General features: G+C 42.9%; 1 protein-coding gene across 1 annotated transcript in view; it reads left to right on the forward strand.

Moving 5' to 3' along the window:
- Nucleotides 1-12,465: 12,465 nt before the first annotated feature.
- Nucleotides 12,466-23,594, forward strand: part of LOC133623469 (E3 ubiquitin-protein ligase TRIM35-like) — a 40,959-nt gene continuing 29,830 nt past the window's right edge. Inside the window, exon 1 of the mRNA XM_061986676.1 lies at nucleotides 12,466-13,044. Within this exon, the coding sequence (XP_061842660.1) occupies nucleotides 12,466-13,044 (579 nt within the window). The remainder of the gene's footprint in view (nucleotides 13,045-23,594) is intronic.

Here is a 23,594-nt window from a genome sequence, read left to right on the forward strand (position 1 = left end):
GGGGATAGGCCTCTCCCACCTCCAAAGACATACACCTGGGGATAGGCCCCTCCCACCTCCAAAGACATACACCTGGGGATAGGCCCCTCCCACCTCCAAAGACATACACCTGGGGATAGGCCTTTCCCACCTCCAAAGACATGCACCTGGGGATAGGCCTTTCCCACCTCCAAAGACATGCACCTGGGGATAGGCCTCTCCCACCTCCAAAGACATGCACCTGGGGATAGGCCTCTCCCACCTCCAAAGACATGCACCTGGGGATAGGCCCCTCCCACCTCCAAAGACATGCACCTGTGGATAGGCCCGTCCCACCTCCAAAGACATGCACCTGGGGATAGACCTCTCCCACCTCCAAAGACATGCACCTGGGGATAGGCCCCTCCCACCTCCAAAGACATACACCTGGGGATAGGCCTCTCCCACCTCCAAAGACATACACCTGGGGATAGGCCTGTCCCACCTCCAAAGACATACACTTGGGGATAGGCCCCTCCCACCTCCAAAGACATGCACCTGGGGATAGGCCCCTCCCACCTCCAAAGACATACACCTGGGGATAGGCCCCTCCCACCTCCAAAGACATACACCTGGGGATAGGCCTTTCCCACCTCCAAAGACATGCACCTGGGGATAGGTCTTTCCCACCTCCAAAGACATGCACCTGGGGATAGGCCTTTCCCACCTCCAAAGACATGCACCTGGGGATAGGCCTTTCCCACCTCCAAAGACATACACCTGGGGATAGGCCCCTCCCACCTCCAAAGACATACACCTGGGGATAGGCCTCTGCCACCTCCAAAGACATGCACCTGGAGATAGGCCTCTCCCACCTCCAAAGACATGCACCTGGGGATAGGCCTCTCCCACCTCCAAAGACATGCACCTGGGGATAGGCCTCTCCCACCTCCAAAGACATGCACCTGGGGATAGGCCTCTCCCACCTCCAAAGACATACACCTGGGGATAGGCCTCTCCCACCTCCAAAGACATACACCTGGGGATAGGCCTATCCCACCTCCAAAGACATGCACCTGGGGATAGGTTGATTGGCAACACTAAATGGTCCCTAGTGTGTGAATGTTGTCTGTCTATCTGTGTTGGCCCTGCGATGAGGTGGCGACTTGTCCAGGGCATACCCCGCCTTCCGCCCGATTGTAGCTGAGATAGGCTCCAGCGCCCCCCGCGACCCGGAAAGGGATAAGCGGTAGAAAATGGTTGGATGGATGGAGCAGTGTCCTGTTGAGATGACGACGACGATGCTGGTTTTTAAACCCAGTACAGTTCTCCACCCTAAAGTTTGCTCCGTGCCTGACGAGGTGTTTAATCATGTTGCTGGTATTCCTTGTTTTCCCGCATTGTATGCATTCATTTGTACCCGGCGCCTCAGGCATGTAGTACAACCACACCTTTGACCGTTTTGCTGCCGGCATCTCGGAGTGATGACCAGCCAATTCTGCACTGCTTCAACCTTCTTTACCGCCATACAAACTATTGTTGTTGCGGTGGTGGACCGATCACATGGCGCATCGAATCGAAGAACGCTTGCAGTGATTGGCTGCGAGCAAAACCATAGAAACAGTCATTTTGTCTTGATCTGGGTACAGAAAGAACCGATTGCAGGTATGGTTTGACAGACGCAGGGTTGTTTCGGTGGAGTACCGATACCCAGCCCCAGGTTACAAAAAGACTTGTTTCACATTCATACTTTGCATGTCTCACAGCTGAGGCTACACATCTGGCTGAAGCCATTTTTTTCTATTGGCTGCTTGACATATTGCAGTGTAAAGTCAAGCTTCCCTCAGATGCTGGAATGGTTTCAGGATACTCTGTTTCATCACACATACAGACGGAGGGCATAGTTAGTCTGCAGTTTTTATAGTATATCTGAAGAACATTACCGCGCAAATAATATGTTACATCGTTTCTATAGCCACAGTTAATTGACACCCCCCTCTGTGTTTGCTAGCCCATAAAGCATTCCTTTGTCTCACTGACATGACCTCTGCGGTGTGTGAACACACATGTAGCCAGAAAGGTATTTATTGCCTTTGTTTTAGCTTTCATGTGAAGTTTGCACCTGTTATTCCCCCGTGCTTTGCGGGAGAGCGCCAATGCCTCTGGATGCATTACACTCTGGGCATTAATGAGTAAATTCTAGGGACGTAAATGTCTTTGTGATGGACGACTCGATTCAACTCACAATACATGAGTTACGATTTGATTCAAAAACTATTTATAAAATAGGTTTCATTTGGTGGCTGCAGGATTAGGTCTCTGCTTTTTGCAGATGATGTGGTCCTGATGGCTTCATCTGGCCAGGATCTTCAGCTCTCACTGGATTGGTTCGCAGCCGCGTGTGAAGCGACTGGGATGGGAATCAGCACCTCCAAGTCCGAGTCCATGGTTCTCGCCCGGAAAAGGGTGGAGTGCCATCTCCGGGTTGGGGAGGCGATCTTGCCCCAAGTGGAGGAGTTCAAGTACCTCAGAGTCTTGTTCACGAGTGAGGGAAGAGTGGATAGTGAGATCGACAGGCGGATCGGTGCGGCGTCTTCAGTAATGCGGACGCTGTATCGATCCGTTGTGGTGAAGAAGGAGCTGAGCCGGAAGGCAAAGCTCTCGATTTACCGGTCGATCTACGTTCCCATCCTCACCTATGGTCATGAGCTTTGGGTTATGACCGAAAGGACAAGATCACGGGTACAAGCGGCCCAAATGAGTTTCCTCCCCCGGATGGCCGGTCTCTCCCTTAGAGATAGGGTGAGAAGCTCTGTCATCCGGGGGGAGCTCAAAGTAAAGCCGCTGCTCCTCGACATCGAGAAGAGCCAGATGAGGTGGTTCGGGCATCTGGTCAGGATGCCACCCGAACGCCTCCCTAGGGAGGTGTTTAGGGCACGTCCGACCGGTAGGAGGCCACGGAGTAGACCCAGGACACGTTGGGAAGACTATATATCCCGGCTGGCCTGGGAACGCCTCGGGATCCCCCGGGAGGAGCTGGATGAAGTGGCTGGGGAGAGGGAAGTCTGGGCTTCCCTGCTTAGGCTGCTGACCCCGCGACCCGACCTCGGATAAGCGGAAGAAGATGGATGGATGGATGGATGGGTTTCATAATACACCTTACGGTGCAACCTGGACACATCATCAGTGATTCTCCCGGGGTCATAGGGTGTTTCAGGTCTTAATCAAACACCCTCTCCCGGACGACCCAGCCGAGGGTGATCAGTCCCACGCGTCCCCCCTCCGACGGTCTGCCCCGGGGTTGCGCCGTTGGTGCTTGGAGGTTCCAGGCACTGTGGGGAGTGTCCGGGCCTGGGTCCTCCTCCGTCTCATCAGGGCCGTACAAGGTTTCCTCAGGCAGCCTATCTTGGTCTTAAGTGTCTTCAGGGTTTTTCTCAGCGTTATATGGGTGCTCCCTTGCGGGAGCTGCAGCTTGTAATGTTGTGTCGTTCGCGAACGATTCGTTCGAACGAACGAATCTTTTGAGTGAACGTACTGAACCGAATCACTTCATGAACTGACTCCTTCCTTTCTCAGTTCAGTTGAGCTGCGCCGCGACCATGCCGGTATGAGTGGAACTGGCGCATTCTGTGACTCACTGAACCCTCGACATCAGCGAACGCTTGGGGGCGGGGGGAGGGACTGAGCGAACGATTCGTTCACCGCGGATTAACGACATGAATCACTCAGTGAACGACAGAATCAGGACTCGCGAACCTACTGACACAGAGAACTGACTGTGTCGCGGAGAAGGACGTCACATTGAGGCTCTCGTTCAGTCACTGTGCGCGTCGTTCATTGGGTGCTGAGGGCTTGTGTCGTTGGCGAACTGACACACACCGAGATCTGCCGCTGGGGAATCTGTTACTGACTGACTCATGATTGGCCGACCTGCACACAGAACTTCTGCTGCAGAAGTGATTCAGGTTCACGTACTGAACTGTGCTGACTGTGTCAGTCACTCACTGCCTGGTGTACTGCATGCACAGAGCTGTGTAGGGACTCGCGTTCACCCTATTTGCTGCTTCTCCCGCGAATGTCTGCACTGTACTGTACTACGCACCCCCCCCCCCCACCCCCCCTAGGTTTACGTCGGTCATTTTTCGTCCAAAAACAAGGGTCATACTTTCACAATCATTATGAAAGACAAGAACATACATCTTTTTTTTATCTTTTATTTTATTTTAAAGATGATAAAAAACACTTGGAAGATGGGAGTCACCGTTGTAGCCTTCAAAGCCCTCTAAAACAACGTTAAAACCATTCATCAACATTGTGTATATACACTACAAGTATATATATATATATATATATATATATATATATATATATATATATATATATATATATATATATATATAGCTAGATATAGAATATATATATATTGAGCTACAGCTGCATGAACAATGTACGACAAATCATCTCAAACCACAACAAAACAATTGCAAATGAGCCATCGGCCCCCAGACAGAGCGACTCCAAAACCAACAAAGACTGTAACTGCCGAAAGAAACCTGATTGCCCTCTCAACGGGGGATGCTTACAAACATCAGTTGTCTACCAATCTAAGGTAATACGCAAGGACATTAACACATCCGACACATATGTAGGATTAACCGAGGGAGAATTCAAAACCAGATGGAACAATCACAAGGCTTCTTTCAGGAACAAAAACCTGCGAAATACCACAGAACTCAGCAAACACATTTGGGACCTCAAAGACAATAATGTTGAATATTCAATAACATGGCAAATTCTTGCATCCAGCACACCTTACAATAGTGGTAATAAAAGATGCAACCTATGCTTGAAAGAGAAACTGTTTATTATTTACCGTCCAGACCTGTCATCCCTCAACAAGCGCAGCGAAATTGTGACAGCATGCCGCCATAGACGGAAACACCTCCTAGGTAACACATGAGCCAATCACCACGCCCCTACGCCAGCCTGTACCCACCCACTCTGTGCCCTATACAAACCATGGTATGCGAATGCTCCCATTAAAATCTCCTGATGATTGAGGGTACCCCCCCTCATGAAACAGGCCTGTAGAGATGAAATAGTCTTGTGATTTTTTTCCCACACATACATATATATATATATATATATATATATTTAATGTAGTAATAGACACAATCATAACTATATGTAATATGTACAATATTTAAAATATTTTGTTCATTTTAATCATGGCCGGAACTAGTTCTTCTGCGCATTTATTTCCGTTTCCATAGCAGCGCACTTCCGACTTCTGGCAACTACGTGTAAACAAGAAGTGTGTGTTTTCTAATCATGGCAGACACAGTAACAAACAACAAAGACGACTACTTCCGGACAAATGGTGATTCACAACCTTGTCTTTTTGAAGTTGAACATACTGAGGATGAACTACCGCTTCTCGAAAATGTGTTTGTCATTCTTGTTTGGTTTTGGTTCAAAGTGTGGCGCATTATTAGTAAGAGTGTTAAAGTTGTTTTATATGGCCACTGTCAGTGTAACATGTGTGGCTGTTGACCAAGTATGCCTTGCTGTCACTTACGTGTGCAAGCAGAAAGTGCATATAACAAGAGGCTGGGCTGGCACGCTGTTTGTACAGATTGTAGAGGGCACTAATTGCTGGACCATCATGGCACGCCCTTATTATTATTGTAAGGGTGAAAATCGAAGAATATTAATGGCTTCAAATTCCACATTTTGCAGCTTGGAGTGACTTTCACCTCACTCTCTCTCGGCTTACATCTTCTCCAAAGTCTCACTCTTCCTTCGTGCTTGCTTCGAGAAGTTCATCCTCAGTATATTCAACTTCAAAAAGATAAGGTTGTGAATCGTCATTTGTCCGGAAGTAGTCGTCTTTGTTGTTTATTACTGTGTTTCTGCGAGAGGCTCTGAAATCCGGAAGTCTCCCGGCTCTGAAATCCGGAAGTCTCCTGGGAAAATCGGGGGGGGTCGGCAAGAATGCAACTGAGCCGAAACTTGTCAGGTACAAAACTTTACCTTACTAGCCTATATAAATCAACCATTTATTAATTATTTGGGAATGTCCAGCTGGCCAGATTTAAAACTGAACATGTGGCCCCCGGGCCTTAATTTGCCCAGCCCTGTTTTAAAGTTCCCCCCCCCCGGGTTAGACATAGTCTTCCCAATATGGCCTGGGTCTTCCCCGTGGCCTCCTACCGGTCGGACGTGCCCTAAACACCTCCCTAGGGAGGCGTTCGGGTGGCATCCTGACCAGATGCCCTAACCACCTCATCTGGCTCCTCTCCATGTGGAGGAGTAGCGGCTTTACTTTGAGCTCCTCCCGAATGACAGAGCTTCTCACCCTATCTCTAAGGGAGAGACCCACCACCCGGCTTAGAGGAAACTCCTTTCGGCCGCTTGTACCCGTGATCTTGTCCTTTCGCTCATAACCCAAAGCTCATGACCATAGGTGAGGATGAATAGGTAAACAGAATGTGTAAAAAAACAAAAAACATCTGCTCGATCAGATATGTAATGTCAATGTGTCAGCAAAAATGTTTTTATATTCGATGATTTTAAGCCATCTCAACTGTTGTATAACCAGCTGGTCTCAGTAAATTCATTGTACAATGAGATAAAGCAAGCCATCAAAATATTATAGATAGAAAATGAGAGCTCATCACTGGCATACCTTCATAAATGTGCACATGTATGGTTGACGTATATCCACGGCTGCTCCTAACTAAATTGAAAAAAATAAAATAAAAATAGCCTAATAGCACAGCTAATTCTGGCTTTTTAAAGTCATATACTGCAATAGCCTGAATTAGCATCTTGTGTTGTTCCTACAAATAAATTACTTTACCAAACCAAGATACTTTTTTTTTTCAAAACAGCGTTGGTGAAGTGGCAGCTGGTTTTAATCAAGCTGTTTTTTGTCCATTAACGGTTCACTCTTGTTTTCATGAGTTTGTACTATTTGGTTCAAACCCCATCGGGACTGTGCAACGCAGGGTGGCACTTTTGTGGCGTTTGCCCTACTTTGAATACTTTTTTAATCTGCCCGGGGGGTAGCCCTTTACCCATGGCTCAATTGTTTACACCACTTGCTAGTTTGCTCCCACGCCGGAGCCCACGTGGAGATACGGAGGAATAGACGGGGCTGCAGAGTTAAGCTTCTGGAGAGAAACCGGAAGTTCAAACCGTGTTTACCTTCCCTTTCCAACAAGATGGACGAACAGACAGCGCTGCCGAGGCACCTCAGCATGGTCTACACCTACCCTCCACACCCCACCATCACAGTTCACCCACCCCAGCGATCATCCACCCATCTTAAAACTCATTTGTATACTCTAGCCTTTAAATAGACCCCCCTTTTAGACCAGTTGATCTGCCGTTTCGTTTCTTTTCTCCTCTGCTCCCCTCTTCCTTGTGGAGGGGGGGGGGCACAGGTCCGGTGGCCATGGATGAAGTGCTGGCTGTCCAGAGTCGGGACCGCTCGCCTGTGCATCGGTTGAGAACATCTCTGCGCTGCTGACCCCTCTCCGCTCGGGATGGTGTCCTGCTGGCCCCACTATGGACTGGACTCTTACTATTATGTTGGATCCACTATGGACTGGACTCTCACTATTATGTTGGATCCACTATGGACTGGACTCTTACTATTATGTTGGATCCACTATGGACTGGACTCTCACTATTATGTTAGATCCACTATGGACTGGACTCTCACTATTATGTTGGATCCACTATGGACTGGACTCTTACTATTATGTTGGATCCACTATGGACTGGACTCTCACTATTATGTTAGATCCACTATGGACTGGACTCTCACTATTATGTTAGATCCACTATGGACTGGACTCTCACTATTATGTTGGATCCACTATGGACTGGACTCTTACTATTATGTTGGATCCACTATGGACTGGACTCTCACTATTATGTTAGATCCACTATGGACTGGACTCTCACTATTATGTTAGATCCACTATGGACTGGACTCTCACTATTATGTTGGATCCACTATGGACTGGACTCTTACTATTATGTTGGATCCACTATGGACTGGACTCTTACTATTATGTTGGATCCACTATGGACTGGACTCTTACTATTATGTTGGATCCACTATGGACTGGACTCTCACACTATTATGTTAGATCCACTATGGACTGGACTCTCACTATTATGTTAGATCCACTATGGACTGGACTCTCACTATTATGTTAGATCCACTATGGACTGGACTCTCACTATTCTGTTAGATCCACTATGGACTGGACTCTCACTATTATGTTAGGTCCACTATGGACTGGTCTCTCACACTATTATGTTAGATCCACTATGGACTGGACTCTTACTATTATGTTGGATCCACTATGGACTGGACTATCACAATATTATGTCAGACCCACTCGACATCCATTGCTTTCGGTCTCCCCTAGAGGGGGGGGGGGGTTACCCACATATGCGGTCCTCTCCAAGGTTTCTCATAGTCATTCACATCGACGTCCCACTGGGGTGAGTTTTTCCTTGCCCTTATGTGGGCTCTGTACCGAGGATGTCGTTGTGGCTTGTGCAGCCCTTTGAGACACTTGTGATTTAGGGCTATATAAATAAACATTGATTGATTGATTGATTGATGTCTCCCTTAGTGAGGAGGGAGTTGGGAAGGAACAAGATCAGATGGCATCAGTTCCTCAGTAAACTGCTGTGAGCCGTGGCCTGGAAAAAGTCAGTCCCCACCCTCTGGAAGACCTCACAAGTGGTTGAAATACCAAAAACACCTTGTCCCAAGGAGCCGAAACCACTTCAGACCTGTGCTGACCTCCCACCTCATGAAAACTAAGGAGTGGATCATTGTCAACCAACTTCGCCCGCAGATGTTGTCAGCAATGGAACCCCTTGCAGTCCAAGCATCGGGGTGGAGGATGCCATCATGAGCCCCTTACCCACCTAGAGACCCAATGTGGCCCTGAGTCAAAAAGTTGAATAAGTGTTGAAGGAACGACGACATCATGCCTGTGGATGAAGAACCAGATTGAACTATTCCACACCAGTTTTCAAAGTAAACAATCCCGTTTCCGTTCCATGATAGTGACTCAGGATTTACTTGACAAACCTTCACTGTGGCTCTGTGACTTAAGCAAGGGCCACCTGGGGCGATTGAGTGCTCATTATCTTCACCGCCTGTATCACTCAAACACATCCATTCATTTTCTACAGCCTGTATCACTCATACACAGAAAAAAACTAATCCCAATATGAGGATTTGGAGAACTTTCTAAGGTGTACATGGTCGTATGTCGGCATCTGCTGGACATATGCAAGTAATGCAGGAGGCGCAGACCGACCCCAGGTCATGAAACATCTGCCTCTTCCAGTTGGAAGTGTTCCACTTTATTCTATCACAAACAAAAATCTAAAGAGCGGAGAGTTAAAGTCTGTTCACTTCAACTTGATGGTCAACTTCAGCAGCAAGTAACCGGCCTGGCTTACTTCCTGCAAATCACAATGGTGCTGGTACTACCACATTGCAAATGTCAATGGTGCTTACTACCACATTGCAAATGTCAATGGTGCTGGTACTACCACATTGCAAATGTCAATGGTGCTGGTACTACCACATTGCAAATGTCAATGGTGCTTACTATCAATCAATGTTTATTTATATAGCCCTAAATCACAAGTGTCTCAAAGGGCTGCACAAGCCACAACCACATCCTCGGTACAAAGCCCACATAAGGGCAAGGAAAAACTCACCCCAGTGGGATGTCGATGTGAATGACTATGAGAAACCTTGGAGCGGACCGCCTCTAGGGGAGACCAAAAGCAATGGATGTCGAGTGGGTCTGACATAATATTGTGAGAGTCCAGTCCATAGTGGATCCAACATAATAGTAAGAGTCCAGTCCATAGTGGGGCCAGCAGGACACCATCCCGAGCGGAGACGGGTCAGCAGCGCAGAGATGTTCCCAGCTGATGCACAGGCGAGCGGTCCACCCCGGGTCCCGACTCTGGACAGCCAGCACTTCATCCATGGCCACCGGACCTGTGCCCCCCCCCCCCCCCCCCCCCCCCTCTTCCCCCTCCACAAGGAAGAGGGGAGCAGAGGAGAAAAGAAAAGAAACGGCAGATCAACTGGTCTAACAGGGGGGCTATTTAAAGGCTAGAGTATACAAATGAGTTTTAAGATGGGACTTAAATGCTTCCACTGAGGTAGCATCTCTAATTGTTACCGGGAGGGCATTCCATAGTACTGGAGCCCCAATAGAAAACGCTCTATAGCCCGCAGACTTTTTTTGGGCTCTGGGAATCACTAATAAGCCGGAGTTCTTTGAACGCAGATTTCTTGCCGGGACATATGGTACAATGCAATCGACAAGATAGGACGGAGCTAGACCGTGTAGTATTTTATACGTAAGTAGTAAAACCTTAAAGTCACATCTTAAGTGCACAGGAAGCCAGTGCAGGTGAGCCAGTATAGGTATATATATATGTATATATGTATATAAAGGTATATACAGTATAGGCGTAATATGATCAAACTTTCTTGTTCTTGTCAAAAGTCTAGCAGCCGCATTTTGTACCAATTGTAGTCTTTTAATGCTAGACATAGGGAGACCCCAAAATAATACGTTACAGTAGTCGAGACGAGACGTAACGAACGCATGAATAATGATCTCAGCGTCGCTAGTGGATAAAATAGAACGAATTTTATGAATCAACCAACATTGAGTTAGCATAACTCAACTTTTGGGTTAAATAATTCAACCCAATAGTTTGGTTGGGAATACCCCAACATTAAGTTATCATAACTCAACGTTTTGGTTAAATAATTCAATGCAAAAGTTGGGTTGAAAAGATTAACCCAAAATGTTGAGTTAAAATAACTCAAATTAGGGGTTCATCCTTCTCTGAACCAGCAGTTGAGTTAAAATTGGGTTATTTTTTAACCCAACATTTTTTAGTGTGCAGATTGCAAATGAAACCCTCTATATGTTTTGAAAATGTCCACTGCTTAAATATATATCTTAAAGGCGTTTATATTTTTTTTCACCACTGTCGAATATAAACTTCATTTACATTTTATAAGTTCACCAGGTCACAACATTAGGTACGCCTGCACACTCTCCGAACGGTTCAGAAGCGGCATAAAAAAATACAAAAAAGCTGCACGTCTGTGTTGTTATGCGCATGCCACGATTATATGACAATATTAGTCCGTCCTACCTTTTCGTGTTTCCTCATGGCCTGATGCAAGGGGGAGGAGCTTCTCCCCCTGCTGGCTGAGAGCTTGACCTGAAGTCCAATAAAGTACATCCACCTTGCTTAACCCGCCAAACTACGTGTACCAATCACGATTTGACACTCTGGGATTGTTTAATACAAGTATTCGACAATGTAACAACATTTATAAATCGGAAAAGAAGAAATGCATCATACCTCCACTCGAAGTTACCTGTTGGTCTACCTTCAACCCTAGTTCCAGCAATAATGAGCTGAAAGTGAAGTTGTCACCTGCCTATTCTGTTGGTGACCTATGTCCAGTAAAGTGACCATGGTCTCATAAAAGTTGTCTGGTACAGTTCACCAATGTGTCCTGTGTCCGTACTACTATCATTTTAGTGATATTACTGGGCAGTAGTTCAGCGTACCTGTAGAACTGTATTTGTATGTGTCCTGGGCATGACGTTAAAGTGCATCCGGCAGTGGAGGCTCCTCTATGGGGTCTTGGGGCACTAGGAGGTTAACCCCTTTACTACTGTTACCCCAGGTGGCCCTTGGCAAAGGCCTAGTACCTGACTGCCCCCTAGCCAGGGATACGGTGAAGACCTCAACGGCGGAGCAGGCGGAAGACGGTAGATGTATGAACCACCACAACGGCTGCGATGGCGGAAGAAGGCACCCCCACATCCATGTGGGCCCAGTTACGGGGAAATAACAACCCAAGACCTCAACGGTGGAACAGGCGGAGGATGATTGCTAACCCTATGGAGCGTCACAACGGCTGGGATGGTGGAAGAAGGCTGCAGCAGAAAAGTGTCCCCAGTCGTCTTGGACTCCATGCCACTGGACCCTGACCCGGATCTGTCAAGGATTGCGGGGTGACTGTCTGTGCACCAGTCTCCCCACGTTAAACAAAGTCACGCACAGGCATCCTCCATAAAGGAGGACCGTCATACTCGCTTCGAGTGACCGCCGATGATGATGATGAGAACTGTATTTGTATGTGTACCCTGACTAATATTTCCTATATCTCCAAAGTAGTCCAGTGGAGCCAGTGGGGTTTGTTGTCAGGCTGTGAACTAGTAATCAAACTCTGCCATGTATTTTTGTCATGTCATTTCATGACCTTTAATGATATTAAAGGAGGAGGTATGCAGCAGCTGAGTGGGAGGAGCCTGTGTTAATGTGGACACAGGACAGAACCACACAAACAAAGACTTCAGCCAAAAGCCAGTCTCACTGCACTAAAATTAGACGGTCATTAGAAGCGGAGTCATGGCTGAGAAGAGCAGTCAGGCTGATCAGGAAAACAAACTGCAACAGCAAGATCAACAGCTTAGTTATTCTGAAGACCGAGCTGTAGTCGCAAATGAATCCACAGATCTGGATTTGTCTGAAGAAGAGAAGACCTCGCCCCAAACTGAAGAAGAGACTGAGTGTCCAGGCTGCCAGTCCCTGGGTGTTGTGACTTTGACTTGCAGCCACAAGTTATGTCCAAGTTGCATTGACCTGAGCCAGAAGGAGATGGGTCGTGAAGGTTGCACCATCTGCTATGGATCCCAATTGATGGACTCTGTGCTCCAAGGTCTGCTGGGTGCCTTGTTCCACGGACAGCCCAGAAGAGACACCGGGACAGCACGGCCAGAAGAAGCCATTTTACGGGCCGCTGCCGAGGAGACGGTGAAGGCTGCTGAAGATGGTAATCCGGAGGTGGAGCAGCAATGTCTGCTGCATGGAGAACCGCTCAGAGAGTTTTGTCTGGAGAAGGAAGAGCTGCTCTGCCACAAGTGCCGCATGAGCGACCCGGGACCGCGCCGGTGCTGCTCCATTGAAGAGGCTCTTCTTCTTTGTAAGGTCAGAAAAACCCAGGATGTACTTTCAATGTACAAATGTCATCACATTTTGGCTGGAGATGTCTTAATGACAATAAAACTTGATGATGTTTCAAAATATGTAACGACTGAACGATTTTGATTGATTGATTGAAACTTGTATTAGTAGATTGCACAGTACAGTACATATTCCCTACAATTGACCACTAAATGGTAACACCCCAATAAGTTTTTCAACTTGTTTAAGTCGGGATCCAAGTTAATCAATTCATGGTACAAATATATACTATCAGCATAATACAGTCATCACACAAGTTAATCATCAGAGTATCCATCCATCCATCCATCCATCTTCCTCCGCTTATCCGAGGTCGGGTCGCGGGGGCAGCAGCTTAAGCAGGGAAGCCCAGACTTCCCTCTCCCCAGCCACTTCGTCCAGCTCCTCCCGGGGGATCCCGAGGCGTTCCCAGGCCAGCCGGGAGACATAGTCTTCCCAACGTGTCCTGGGTCTTCCCCGTGGCCTCCTACCGGTCGGACGTGCCCGAAACACCTCCCGAGGGGAGGCGTTCGGGTGGCATCCTGACCAGATGCCCGAACCACCTCATCTGGCTCCTCTCGATGTGGAGGAGCAGCGGCTTTACTTTGAGCTCCCCCCGGATGGCAGAGCTTCTCACCCTATCTCTAAGGGAGAGACCCGCCACCCGGCGGAGGAAACTCATTTCGGCCGCTTGTACCCGTGATCTTGTCCTTTCGGTCATGACCCAAAGCTCATGACCATAGGTGAGGATGGGAACGTAGATCGACCAGTAAATCGAGAGCTTTGCCTTCTGGCTCAGCTCCTTCTTTACCACAACGGATCGATACAGCGTCCGCATTACTGAAGACGCCGCACCGATCCGCCTGTCGATCTCACGATCCACTCTTCCCTCACTCGTGAACAAGACTCCGAGGTACTTGAACTCCTCCACTTGGGGCAAGATCTCCTCCCCAACCCGGAGATGGCACTCCACCCTTTTCCGGGCGAGAACCATGGACTCGGATTTGGAGGTGCTGATTCCCATCCCAGTCGCTTCACACTCGGCTGCGAACCGATCCAGTGAGAGCTGAAGATCTTGGCCAGATGAAGCCATCAGGACCACATCATCTGCAAAAAGCAGAGACCTAATCCTGCAGCCACCAAACCAGATACCCTCAACGCCTTGACTGCGCCTAGAAATTCTGTCCATAAAGGTTATGAACAGAATCGGTGACAAAGGGCAGAGTATATTCATTGAATTATTTACATTATTTACAATCCGGGGTGTGGGATGTGGAGGGGATTGGGGCAGGGGTGGGGCGTGGGGGGTATGTTGGGTTGCTATCAGCATACTTCAGTCATCAACAATTATATCATCTGAGAAATGGACTTATGACCGAAAGGACAAGATCACGGGTACAAGCGACCAAAATGAGTTTCCTCCGCCGGGTGGCGGGGCTCTCCCTTAGAGATAGGGTGAGAAGCTCTAGGAGGAGCTCAAAGTAAAGCCGCTGCTCCTCCACATCGAGAGGAGCCAGATGAGGTGGTTCGGGCATCTGGTCAGGATGCCACCCGATCGCCTCCCTAGGGAGGTGTTTCGGGCACGTCCGACCGGTAGGAGGCCACGGGGAAGACCCAGGACACGTTGGGAAGACTATGTCTCCCGGCTGGCCTGGGAACGCCTCGGGATCCCCCGGGAGGAGCTGGACGAAGTGGCTGGGGAGAGGGAAGTCTGGGCTTCCCTGCTTAGGCTGCTGCCCCCGCGACCCGACCTCGGATAAGCGGAAGAAGATGGATGGATGGATGTCAACATATTGAGCAAAAAGGTCTCATATTTGTTTTTTCGACCTAGAAAAGTGCACTTGTTATTAGTGAGAATATTCTTATTTTAAGGTATTTTTGGGTTCATTGAAGTAAGCTAATTTTACTGGTTTTGGAAAGTCTTGACAAGCCAAATTTTCTTGTTCTATTGGCAGATAATTTTCCTTAGTTCAAGTAAAATACCCCTCTTTTTTTTTCTTGTTTTTGAACACTGACTTTTTGCAATGTAAGTGATTTACTTTGATTAAAATAGTTTCCCCCTATTAAAAACTCGATTTAAATACTGTTTATAGAGTCATTTGTTTGAGATGTCAATGTTCCCTATGTTGTCTTATGCAGCATGCAATATTTAGTTACACCAGCAGAGGGCGCTTGGCGCCTTTAGTATCAGCAGCTGGCCTGGAGAAGAAGTCAGTACTGATATGAGAAAAGGCGAGGCATCAATCTCCGCTTGTAACGCTCTTTTTATTGTTTTGCAGGTAAGCTGGTTCGCATATAACACGTACACGCAGTAGTGGAGTTTATTCTGTACCTTTTCGACTAAGAAATGTCAAGCTAAGATATGTTTTGTTGAGTTTATGAGTTAAAAACGAGTCACATTCATTGTTTTCTAAAATGGCGGACGTCGGTCCAAAGGTAACCGCGGTGACAATGCAACTTTAGTTTAAAGAGTAAATTCACGACATAAATCCTCAGAGATACTTGAAAATAGGGTGTTAAATGTCATTATAAATATAATCCATAGATTATTAAACAGTGATCAAAAACATGATTTAAAGGTAGATAAAAACAGTAAAAAGGGTTTTTGTATATATATATTTTTTTGGAATATTTTTAAAATTGTAGAGTTTATTCTGTACCTTTTAGAGTAACAATGTCAAGCTAAGGTCTGTTTTGTTGAGTTTATGAGTTAAAAACGAGTCACATTCATTGTTTTTTTCTAAAATTGCTGACGTCGGTCCAACGGTAACCGCAGTGACGAAGCAAAATACAGTAACTTTAGTTTTAAGAGTAAGTTCACGACATAAATCCTCAGAGATACTTGAAAATAGGGTGGTAAATACCATTATAAATATAATCCATAGATTATTAAACAGTGATTAAAAACATGATTTAAAGGTAGATAAAAACAGTAAAAAGGGTTTTTGTATATATATATTTTTTTGGAATATTTGTAAAATTGTAGAGTTTATTCCGTACCTTTTAGAGTAACAATGTCAAGCTAAGGTCTGTTTTGTTGAGATTATGAGTTAAAAATGAGTCACATTCATTGTTTTTTTTCTAAAATGGCGGAAGTCGGTCCAACGGTAACCACGGTGACGAAGCAAAATACAGTAACTTTAGTTTTAAGAGTAAGTTCATGACATAAATCCTCAGAGATACTTGAAAATAGGGTGGTAAATGTCATTATAAATATAATCCATAGATTATTAAACAGTGATCAAAAACATGATTTAAAGGTAGATAAAAACAGTAAAAAGGGTTTTTGTATATATATATTTTTTTGGAATATTTTTAAAATTGTAGAGTTTATTCTGTACCTTTTAGAGTAACAATGTCAAGCTAAGGTCTGTTTTGTTGAGTTTATGAGTTAAAAACGAGTCACATTCATTGTTTTTTTCTAAAATTGCTGACGTCGGTCCAACGGTAACCGCGGTGACGAAGCAAAATACAGTAACTTTAGTTTTAAGAGTAAGTTCACGACATAAATCCTCAGAGATACTTGAAAATAGGGTGGTAAATACCATTATAAATATAATCCATAGATTATTAAACAGTGATTAAAAACATGATTTAAAGGTAGATAAAAACAGTAAAAAGGGTTTTTGTATATATATATTTTTTTGGAATATTTGTAAAATTGTAGAGTTTATTCCGTACCTTTTAGAGTAACAATGTCAAGCTAAGGTCTGTTTTGTTGAGATTATGAGTTAAAAATGAGTCACATTCATTGTTTTTTTTCTAAAATGGCGGAAGTCGGTCCAACGGTAACCACGGTGACGAAGCAAAATACAGTAACTTTAGTTTTAAGAGTAAGTTCACAACATAAATCCTCAGAGATACTTGAAAACAGGGTGTTAAATGCCATTATAAATATAATCCATAGATTATTAAACTGGTTAAAAACATGATTTAAAGGTAGATAAAAACAGTAAAAAGGGTTTTTGTATATATATATATATATATATCGTAATATTTGTAAAATTGTAGTTTCTTCTGTACCTTTTAGAGTAGGCAATGTCAAGCTATATCTGTTTTGTTAAGTTTATGAGTTAAAAAAAGTCACGTTCTGGGTTGTTTTCTAAAATGGCAGACGTAACCATGGTGATGAAGCAAAATACAGTAACTTTAGTTTAAAGAGTAAATTCACGACATAAATCCTCAGAGATACTTGAAAATAGGGTGTTAAATGCCATTATAAATATAATCCATAGATTATTAAACAGTGATTAAAAACATGATTTAAAGGTAGATAAAAACAGTAATTATGTTTTTTGTATATATATAATTTGGAATATTTGTAAAAGAGTAGTTTCTTCTGTACCTTTTAGAGTAAGCAATGTCAAGCTAAGGTATGTTTTGTTGAGTTTATGAGTTAAAAACTAGTCACATTCATTGTTGTTTTCTAAAATGGCGGACATCGGTCCAACGGTAACCGCGGTGACGAAGCAAAATACAGTAACTTTAGTTTTAAGAGTAAGTTCACGACATAAATCCTCAGAGATACTTGAAAATAGGGTGGTAAATGCCATTATAAATATAATCCATATATTATTAAACTGGTTAAAAACATGATTTAAAGGTAGATAAAAACAGTAAAAAGGATTTTTGTATATATATATATTGTAATATTTGTAAAATTGTAGTTTCTTCTGTACCTTTTAGAGTAAGCAATGTCAAGCTATGGTCTGTTTTGTTAAGTTTATGAGTTAAAAAAAAGAGTCACGTTCTGGGTTGTTTTCTAAAATGGCAGACGTCGTAACCATGGTGATGAAGCAAAATACAGTAACTTTAGTTTAAAGAGTAAATTCACGACATAAATCCTCAGAGATACTTGAAAATAGGGTGTTAAATGCCATTATAAATATAATCCATAGATTATCAAACAGTGATTAAAAACATGATTTAAAGGTAGATAAAAACAGTAAAAAGGGGTTTTGTATATATATATATATATATGTATTTTTTGGAATATTTGTAAAATTGTAGAGTTTATTATGTACCTTTTAGAGTAAGCAATGTCAAGCTCAGGTCTGTTTTGTTGAGTTTATGAGTTAAAAACGAGTCACATTCATTGTTTTTTTTTCTAAAATGGCGGACGTCGGTCCAACGGTTAACCGCGGTGACGAAGCAAAATACAGTAACTTTAGTTTTAAGAGTAAGTTCACAACATAAATCCTCAGAGATACTTGAAAATAGGGTGTTAAATGCCATTATAAATATAATCCATAGATTATTAAACTGGTTAAAAACATGATTTAAAGGTAGATAAAAACAGTAAAAAGGGTTTTTGTATATATATAATATATATTGTAATATTTGTAAAATTGTAGTTTCTTCTGTACCTTTTAGAGTAAGCAATGTCAAGCTATGGTCTGTTTTGTTAAGTTTATGAGTTAAAAAAAGAGTCACGTTCTGGGTTGTTTTCTTAAATGGCGGACGTCGTAACCATGGTGATGAAGCAAAATACAGTAACTTTAGTTTTAAGAGTAAGTTCACGACATAAATCCTCAGAGATACTTGAAAACAGGGTGTTAAATGCCATTATAAATATAATCCATAGATTATTAAACTGGTTAAAAACATGATTTAAAGGTAGATAAAAACAGTTAAAAGGGTTTTTGTATGTATATATATTTTTTGGGAATATTTGTAAAATTGTAGAGTTTATTCTGTACCTTTTAGAGTAAGCAATGTCAAGCTAAGGTCTGTTTTGTTGAGTTTATGAGTTAAAAACTAGTCACATTCATTGTTGTTTTCTAAAATGGCGGACGGCGGTCCAACGGTAACCGCGGTGACGAAGCAAAATACAGTAACTTTAGTTTTAAGAGTAAGTTCACCACATAAATCCTCAGAGATACTTGAAAATAGGGTGTTAAATGCCATTATAAATATAATCCATATATTATTAAACTGGTTAAAAACATGATTTAAAGGTAGATAAAAACAGTAAAAAGGATTTTTGTATATATATATATATTGTAATATTTGTAAAATTGTAGTTTCTTCTGTACCTTTTAGAGTAAGCAATGTCAAGCTATGGTCTGTTTTGTTAAGTTTATGAGTTAAAAAAGAGTCACCTTCTGGGTTGTTTTCTAAAATGGCAGACGTAACCATGGTGATGAAGCACAATACAGTAACTTTAGTTTTAAGAGTAAGTTCACAGCATAAATCCTCAGAGATACTTGAAAATAGGGTGTTAGATGCCATTATAAATATAATCCATAGATTATTAAACAGCGATTAAAAACATGATTTAAAAGTAGATAAAAACAGTAAAAAGGGTTTTTGTATATATATATATATTTTTGGAATATTTGTAAAATTGTAGAGTTTATTCTGTACCTTTTAGAGTAAGCAATGTCAAGCTAAGGTCTGTTTTGTTGAGTTTATGAGTTAAAAACTAGTCACATTCATTGTTTTTTTCTAAAATGGCGGACATCGGTCCAACGGTAACCACGGTGACGAAGCAAAATACAGTAACTTTAGTTTTAAGAGTAAGTTCACGACATAAATCCTCAGAGATACTTGAAAACAGGGTGGTAAATGCCATTTATGTTACAAGGACATGCCAAACAAATTTTTGAGTGTTGTATTGATCATAAGCACAGCAGCATACCTGCCAACTACTCCGGTTTTCCTGTAATTAGTACGGTTTTCATCAACCTATTCCGGGTTACGGTTGCAGTGATAAAAAATACGGTTTTTCATTAATTAAAAAAAAAAAAATTTTTTCGAGTTTTATTCACGAAATCGCGTAACAACAATGACAATCGACACTGCTTCCCGTAACTTCCTATCGAGCCATTCCGAATGCCATGCGCGAGGCTATTTATAGCACCGCTGCCAAGCACGAGGCACCAGTTGCCATTGTTTCCAAACGAGCGAACGATCATGGAATCAGCCGGAGAAAAATGGCAAACGAGTCCTAAACCGAAAAGAAAACTGCAGTCATTCCGTGAAGAATATTCAAAAGCCTATCCGGGAATAATTATCCGTTCCAAAAAGGGTGAAAACTAGGCGAATTGCACCTTGTGCAGACAAGATTTTTCGATCAGACACGGAGGAATTAGCGATGTAAAAGACCACGTTGGGACAAAAAAACACAAGTCTAATGCCGTTGCTAGCGATACAAGTGGAAAACTTTCAACGTTTTTCGGATTTTAGCCACAAAAAGGTAATGACACCAATGTTATCTATTGGAATTGTTTAGTACTGTTAAAAGTGTTTATACTATTTATGCTTTCAAGTCCAAGTTGAAGAAATCTTGTTAAATGTTGACAGCATAACTACCAAAATACAGAAGTATGTCCTTAATATTTTTGCAGTGCTATTTCTGTTGAAAAGTTCAAATGATTACATTAGAGATGTGATGTGCCACTTTTCAAGTGTCTGATGGCTTCAATTAATTTTCATTAATTTTTCATATTTTGAATTCTTTTGAAAGGTTTACAAAAAAACTACATTTGAATTGTAATTCCATGCTATTGACAGGACTATTAATTTTAATGAAGTTAGCTTACCATGTTTACAGTATGATCATTGTGATAGAAATGTGAATTTTAGGCACAGAATATTTTATACAATTGAACAAGGCAGTAGATTATACAAGCTTGGACAGAAAGTTAATAATGACACCAATTTTTTTTTAATGGAATTGTTTAGTACTGTTTTACCATTTGTTTACTGTAAAAAGTGTTTATACTTTCAATGAACAAATTGAAGTCTTGTGAAAGGTTGACAGGATAACTGGCATTAACTGTCAAAATAATTTCAAACTATTGAAGTTAGCTTACAGAATAAACATGTCAATCAACCCATATGATTTTTGCTGTAATATTTTTGTTTTGAAAAGTCACTGTGACTGATAGAAAAGTGATGGTTTTAGCAACATTTTAACCTGTCTGATTGCTAATAATCATTTTGCGTCGGGGGGCGAAGCCTGAACCCCCCACCAAGACTTTGTCCTGGACCTACCGGGGCCTGCGGCCCCTGGACCCTGGCTACTAGGTTTTTCTGATTTCAAAAGTTGGCAGGTATGCGCTATACAAGTATAACCCATTTACCATTTACCATTTATTGCTATAATCCATTTATGAGTCAAACAGTGGCGTGGGGTGAGTAAACTAGTGGTTGTAACTCATTAACAAAAGCCTCTCAAACCTCTTGTCAGAATGTCTATTCCTCATTCAGTTCGGCTTGCTCTCCATCTGTGCATACTCCATCTCCAGGTAAGACGAAAAGGATGTTCTGTCTTGATCGTAGCCAGGATCTTGTTTATTATGGCACGGAACGAGGGCGAGTCAACTGTGCCGCATTTCCTCGACAACATACTGCCCGACCAACTTCTTTAGCTCCAAATAATGACTGTATTTCCAACTTGAAAACGCGCTTCTCTCTCCGCCCTCCATTGTTGTTTACTTCGGTGTCGCACACGTGTGTCATCCTCATGCTAAAAACGTGACGTGTTGCTTACGTGACGTCACTTTCCAAGACGGCAAGAAGAAATGAAATGTATTTTTACGAGGGAAAATAAAAAATTGTAACGCACAGTGACTTGGATTAAATAAACTTTAATCTAGCTTTATTGCAGAAGCTCCTTAAAACAGCAGTGCTCCTGTAACTGACAAAATCCAATTTATACTGTAGAGGATGCGAGTTCCCTGGAATGTACAAAACAAGACTACCGTATTTTATGGACTATAGAGCGCACCGGTATATTAGCCGCACCCACTAAACTTTAGGGAAAATAATGTTTCCATATATTAGTCGCACCAGACTATAAGTTTCAGATATATACGTTGCAAAATTAGTTATTTGCACAGAAATATTCTGTAAAAGTTTATTTACATACCTTGATTGTTTTCAAACATAAAACTAATATGGTAGTAAAACAGCCAACCAAACAAAACAGAAGTCATCGTCATGGACCCACTAGCTGCGGAAGCTAACCCTCCAATCAAATGAACAGACTCAATAACTCCACGGTGACGTTTTGGTGAATTTACTGAAAAATGTGTGAAACTGAAACAATACAAAAAGAAGGCAGCTGTAAGTTTGCAATGCTCTCGACGCCGCTAGCCTTATTGCATTACATTTGCACGTACAAATACGCATGAAAACACTCCTACAGACAGGTTTAGTAGGTATCCACAGTTTTAGATATATTGTCAAACATACAAACGTTGTTTAGAGTTATGAATTGGAAATCTATACGAGTAGAAATGCTATGGATGGCTAGAAGACTGTACGGCACTCTACTTCCGGTCGAAGGCACTAAATGGAAGGACACTGCAGAACCTGCAATGACTGAACTCGTCCAAAAAATGGCACCATAGCACTAACAATAAAACACCTTCTCAGTGTATTTGCTTGTTGTTCTTTTGAAAACAATTTTAATATACAAACCCCATTTCCATATGAGTTGGGAAATTGTGTTAGATGTAAATATAAACGGAATACAATGATTTGCAAATCCTTTTCAACCCATATTCAATTGAATGCACTACAAAGACAAGATATTTGATGTTCAAACTCATAAACTTTATTTTTTTTTTGCAAATAATAATTACAACGGTGCTGCTTTTGTTTTGAAAAGCGTTATTTGTATTACTTCCGTGTGGACGTATGCGCGTGCGTGATTGTGAGTGAATGTGAACAGCGGCAATCACAAATTACAAAATAAAGTTTAAAAAACATCTATGTTGTGCGCGCAATACAACTGTGCTGCTTTTATTTTGAAAAGTGTTATTTATGGACGTATGTCCGTGTGTAACCCGTGAGGGAAGGTGCACAGCGAGAAGTAATGCACGGTTTAAACCCGAGACGCTAAAAAGAGAAAAGTTGATGACGAATGCCTTGTTTTCAACAAGACATGGACTGCCAAGTATTTTTTTTACAGAAAATAAAGGTAAAGCTGTGTGCTTAATGTGTGGTACACAGGTTGCTGTGTTTAAAGAATATAATTTGAACCGCCACTACATGACGAAGCACGAGGAAAAATACCGTAATCTTGTCATATTTCACACCCCCAGAGATGCAGCCATCAGGACAAGTTTCGTCATTTCTCACTAAATCGCCAGAAAAAGTAAGGCGTTTTCTGATGGAGAGTTTATTAAGAAGTGCTTATTGGACTCTGTTGTGCTGATATGCCCGGAAATTTGGAGCTTCAGCTGAAGAACAGAACGGCCGACTTTGACTTTTTTTTCGCTGGCTTTGGATGAGAGCTGCGATGTACGTGACACCGCCCAGCTGCTCATCTTCTTACGTGGGATAACTGCAGACTTTCAAATCACGGAAGAGCTGGCAGCCATGCAGTCAATTAAAAGGGACAACCACAGGTAATGACTTGTTCACATAGGTAAATGCGTGTTTGGACATGTTGAAATGGGACAAGCTGGCAGGTGTGACAACAGATGGTTGTCCAAATCTGACGGGGAAAAATGTAGGGACTTTTTTAAAGAGGATGCAGGATAAACTTTAAATTAACCCTGTGCAGAAATGGACATTTTTGC

This window comes from Nerophis lumbriciformis, linkage group LG26 (assembly GCF_033978685.3).
Source record: "Nerophis lumbriciformis linkage group LG26, RoL_Nlum_v2.1, whole genome shotgun sequence".
NCBI classification, from domain to species: domain Eukaryota; kingdom Metazoa; phylum Chordata; class Actinopteri; order Syngnathiformes; family Syngnathidae; genus Nerophis; species Nerophis lumbriciformis.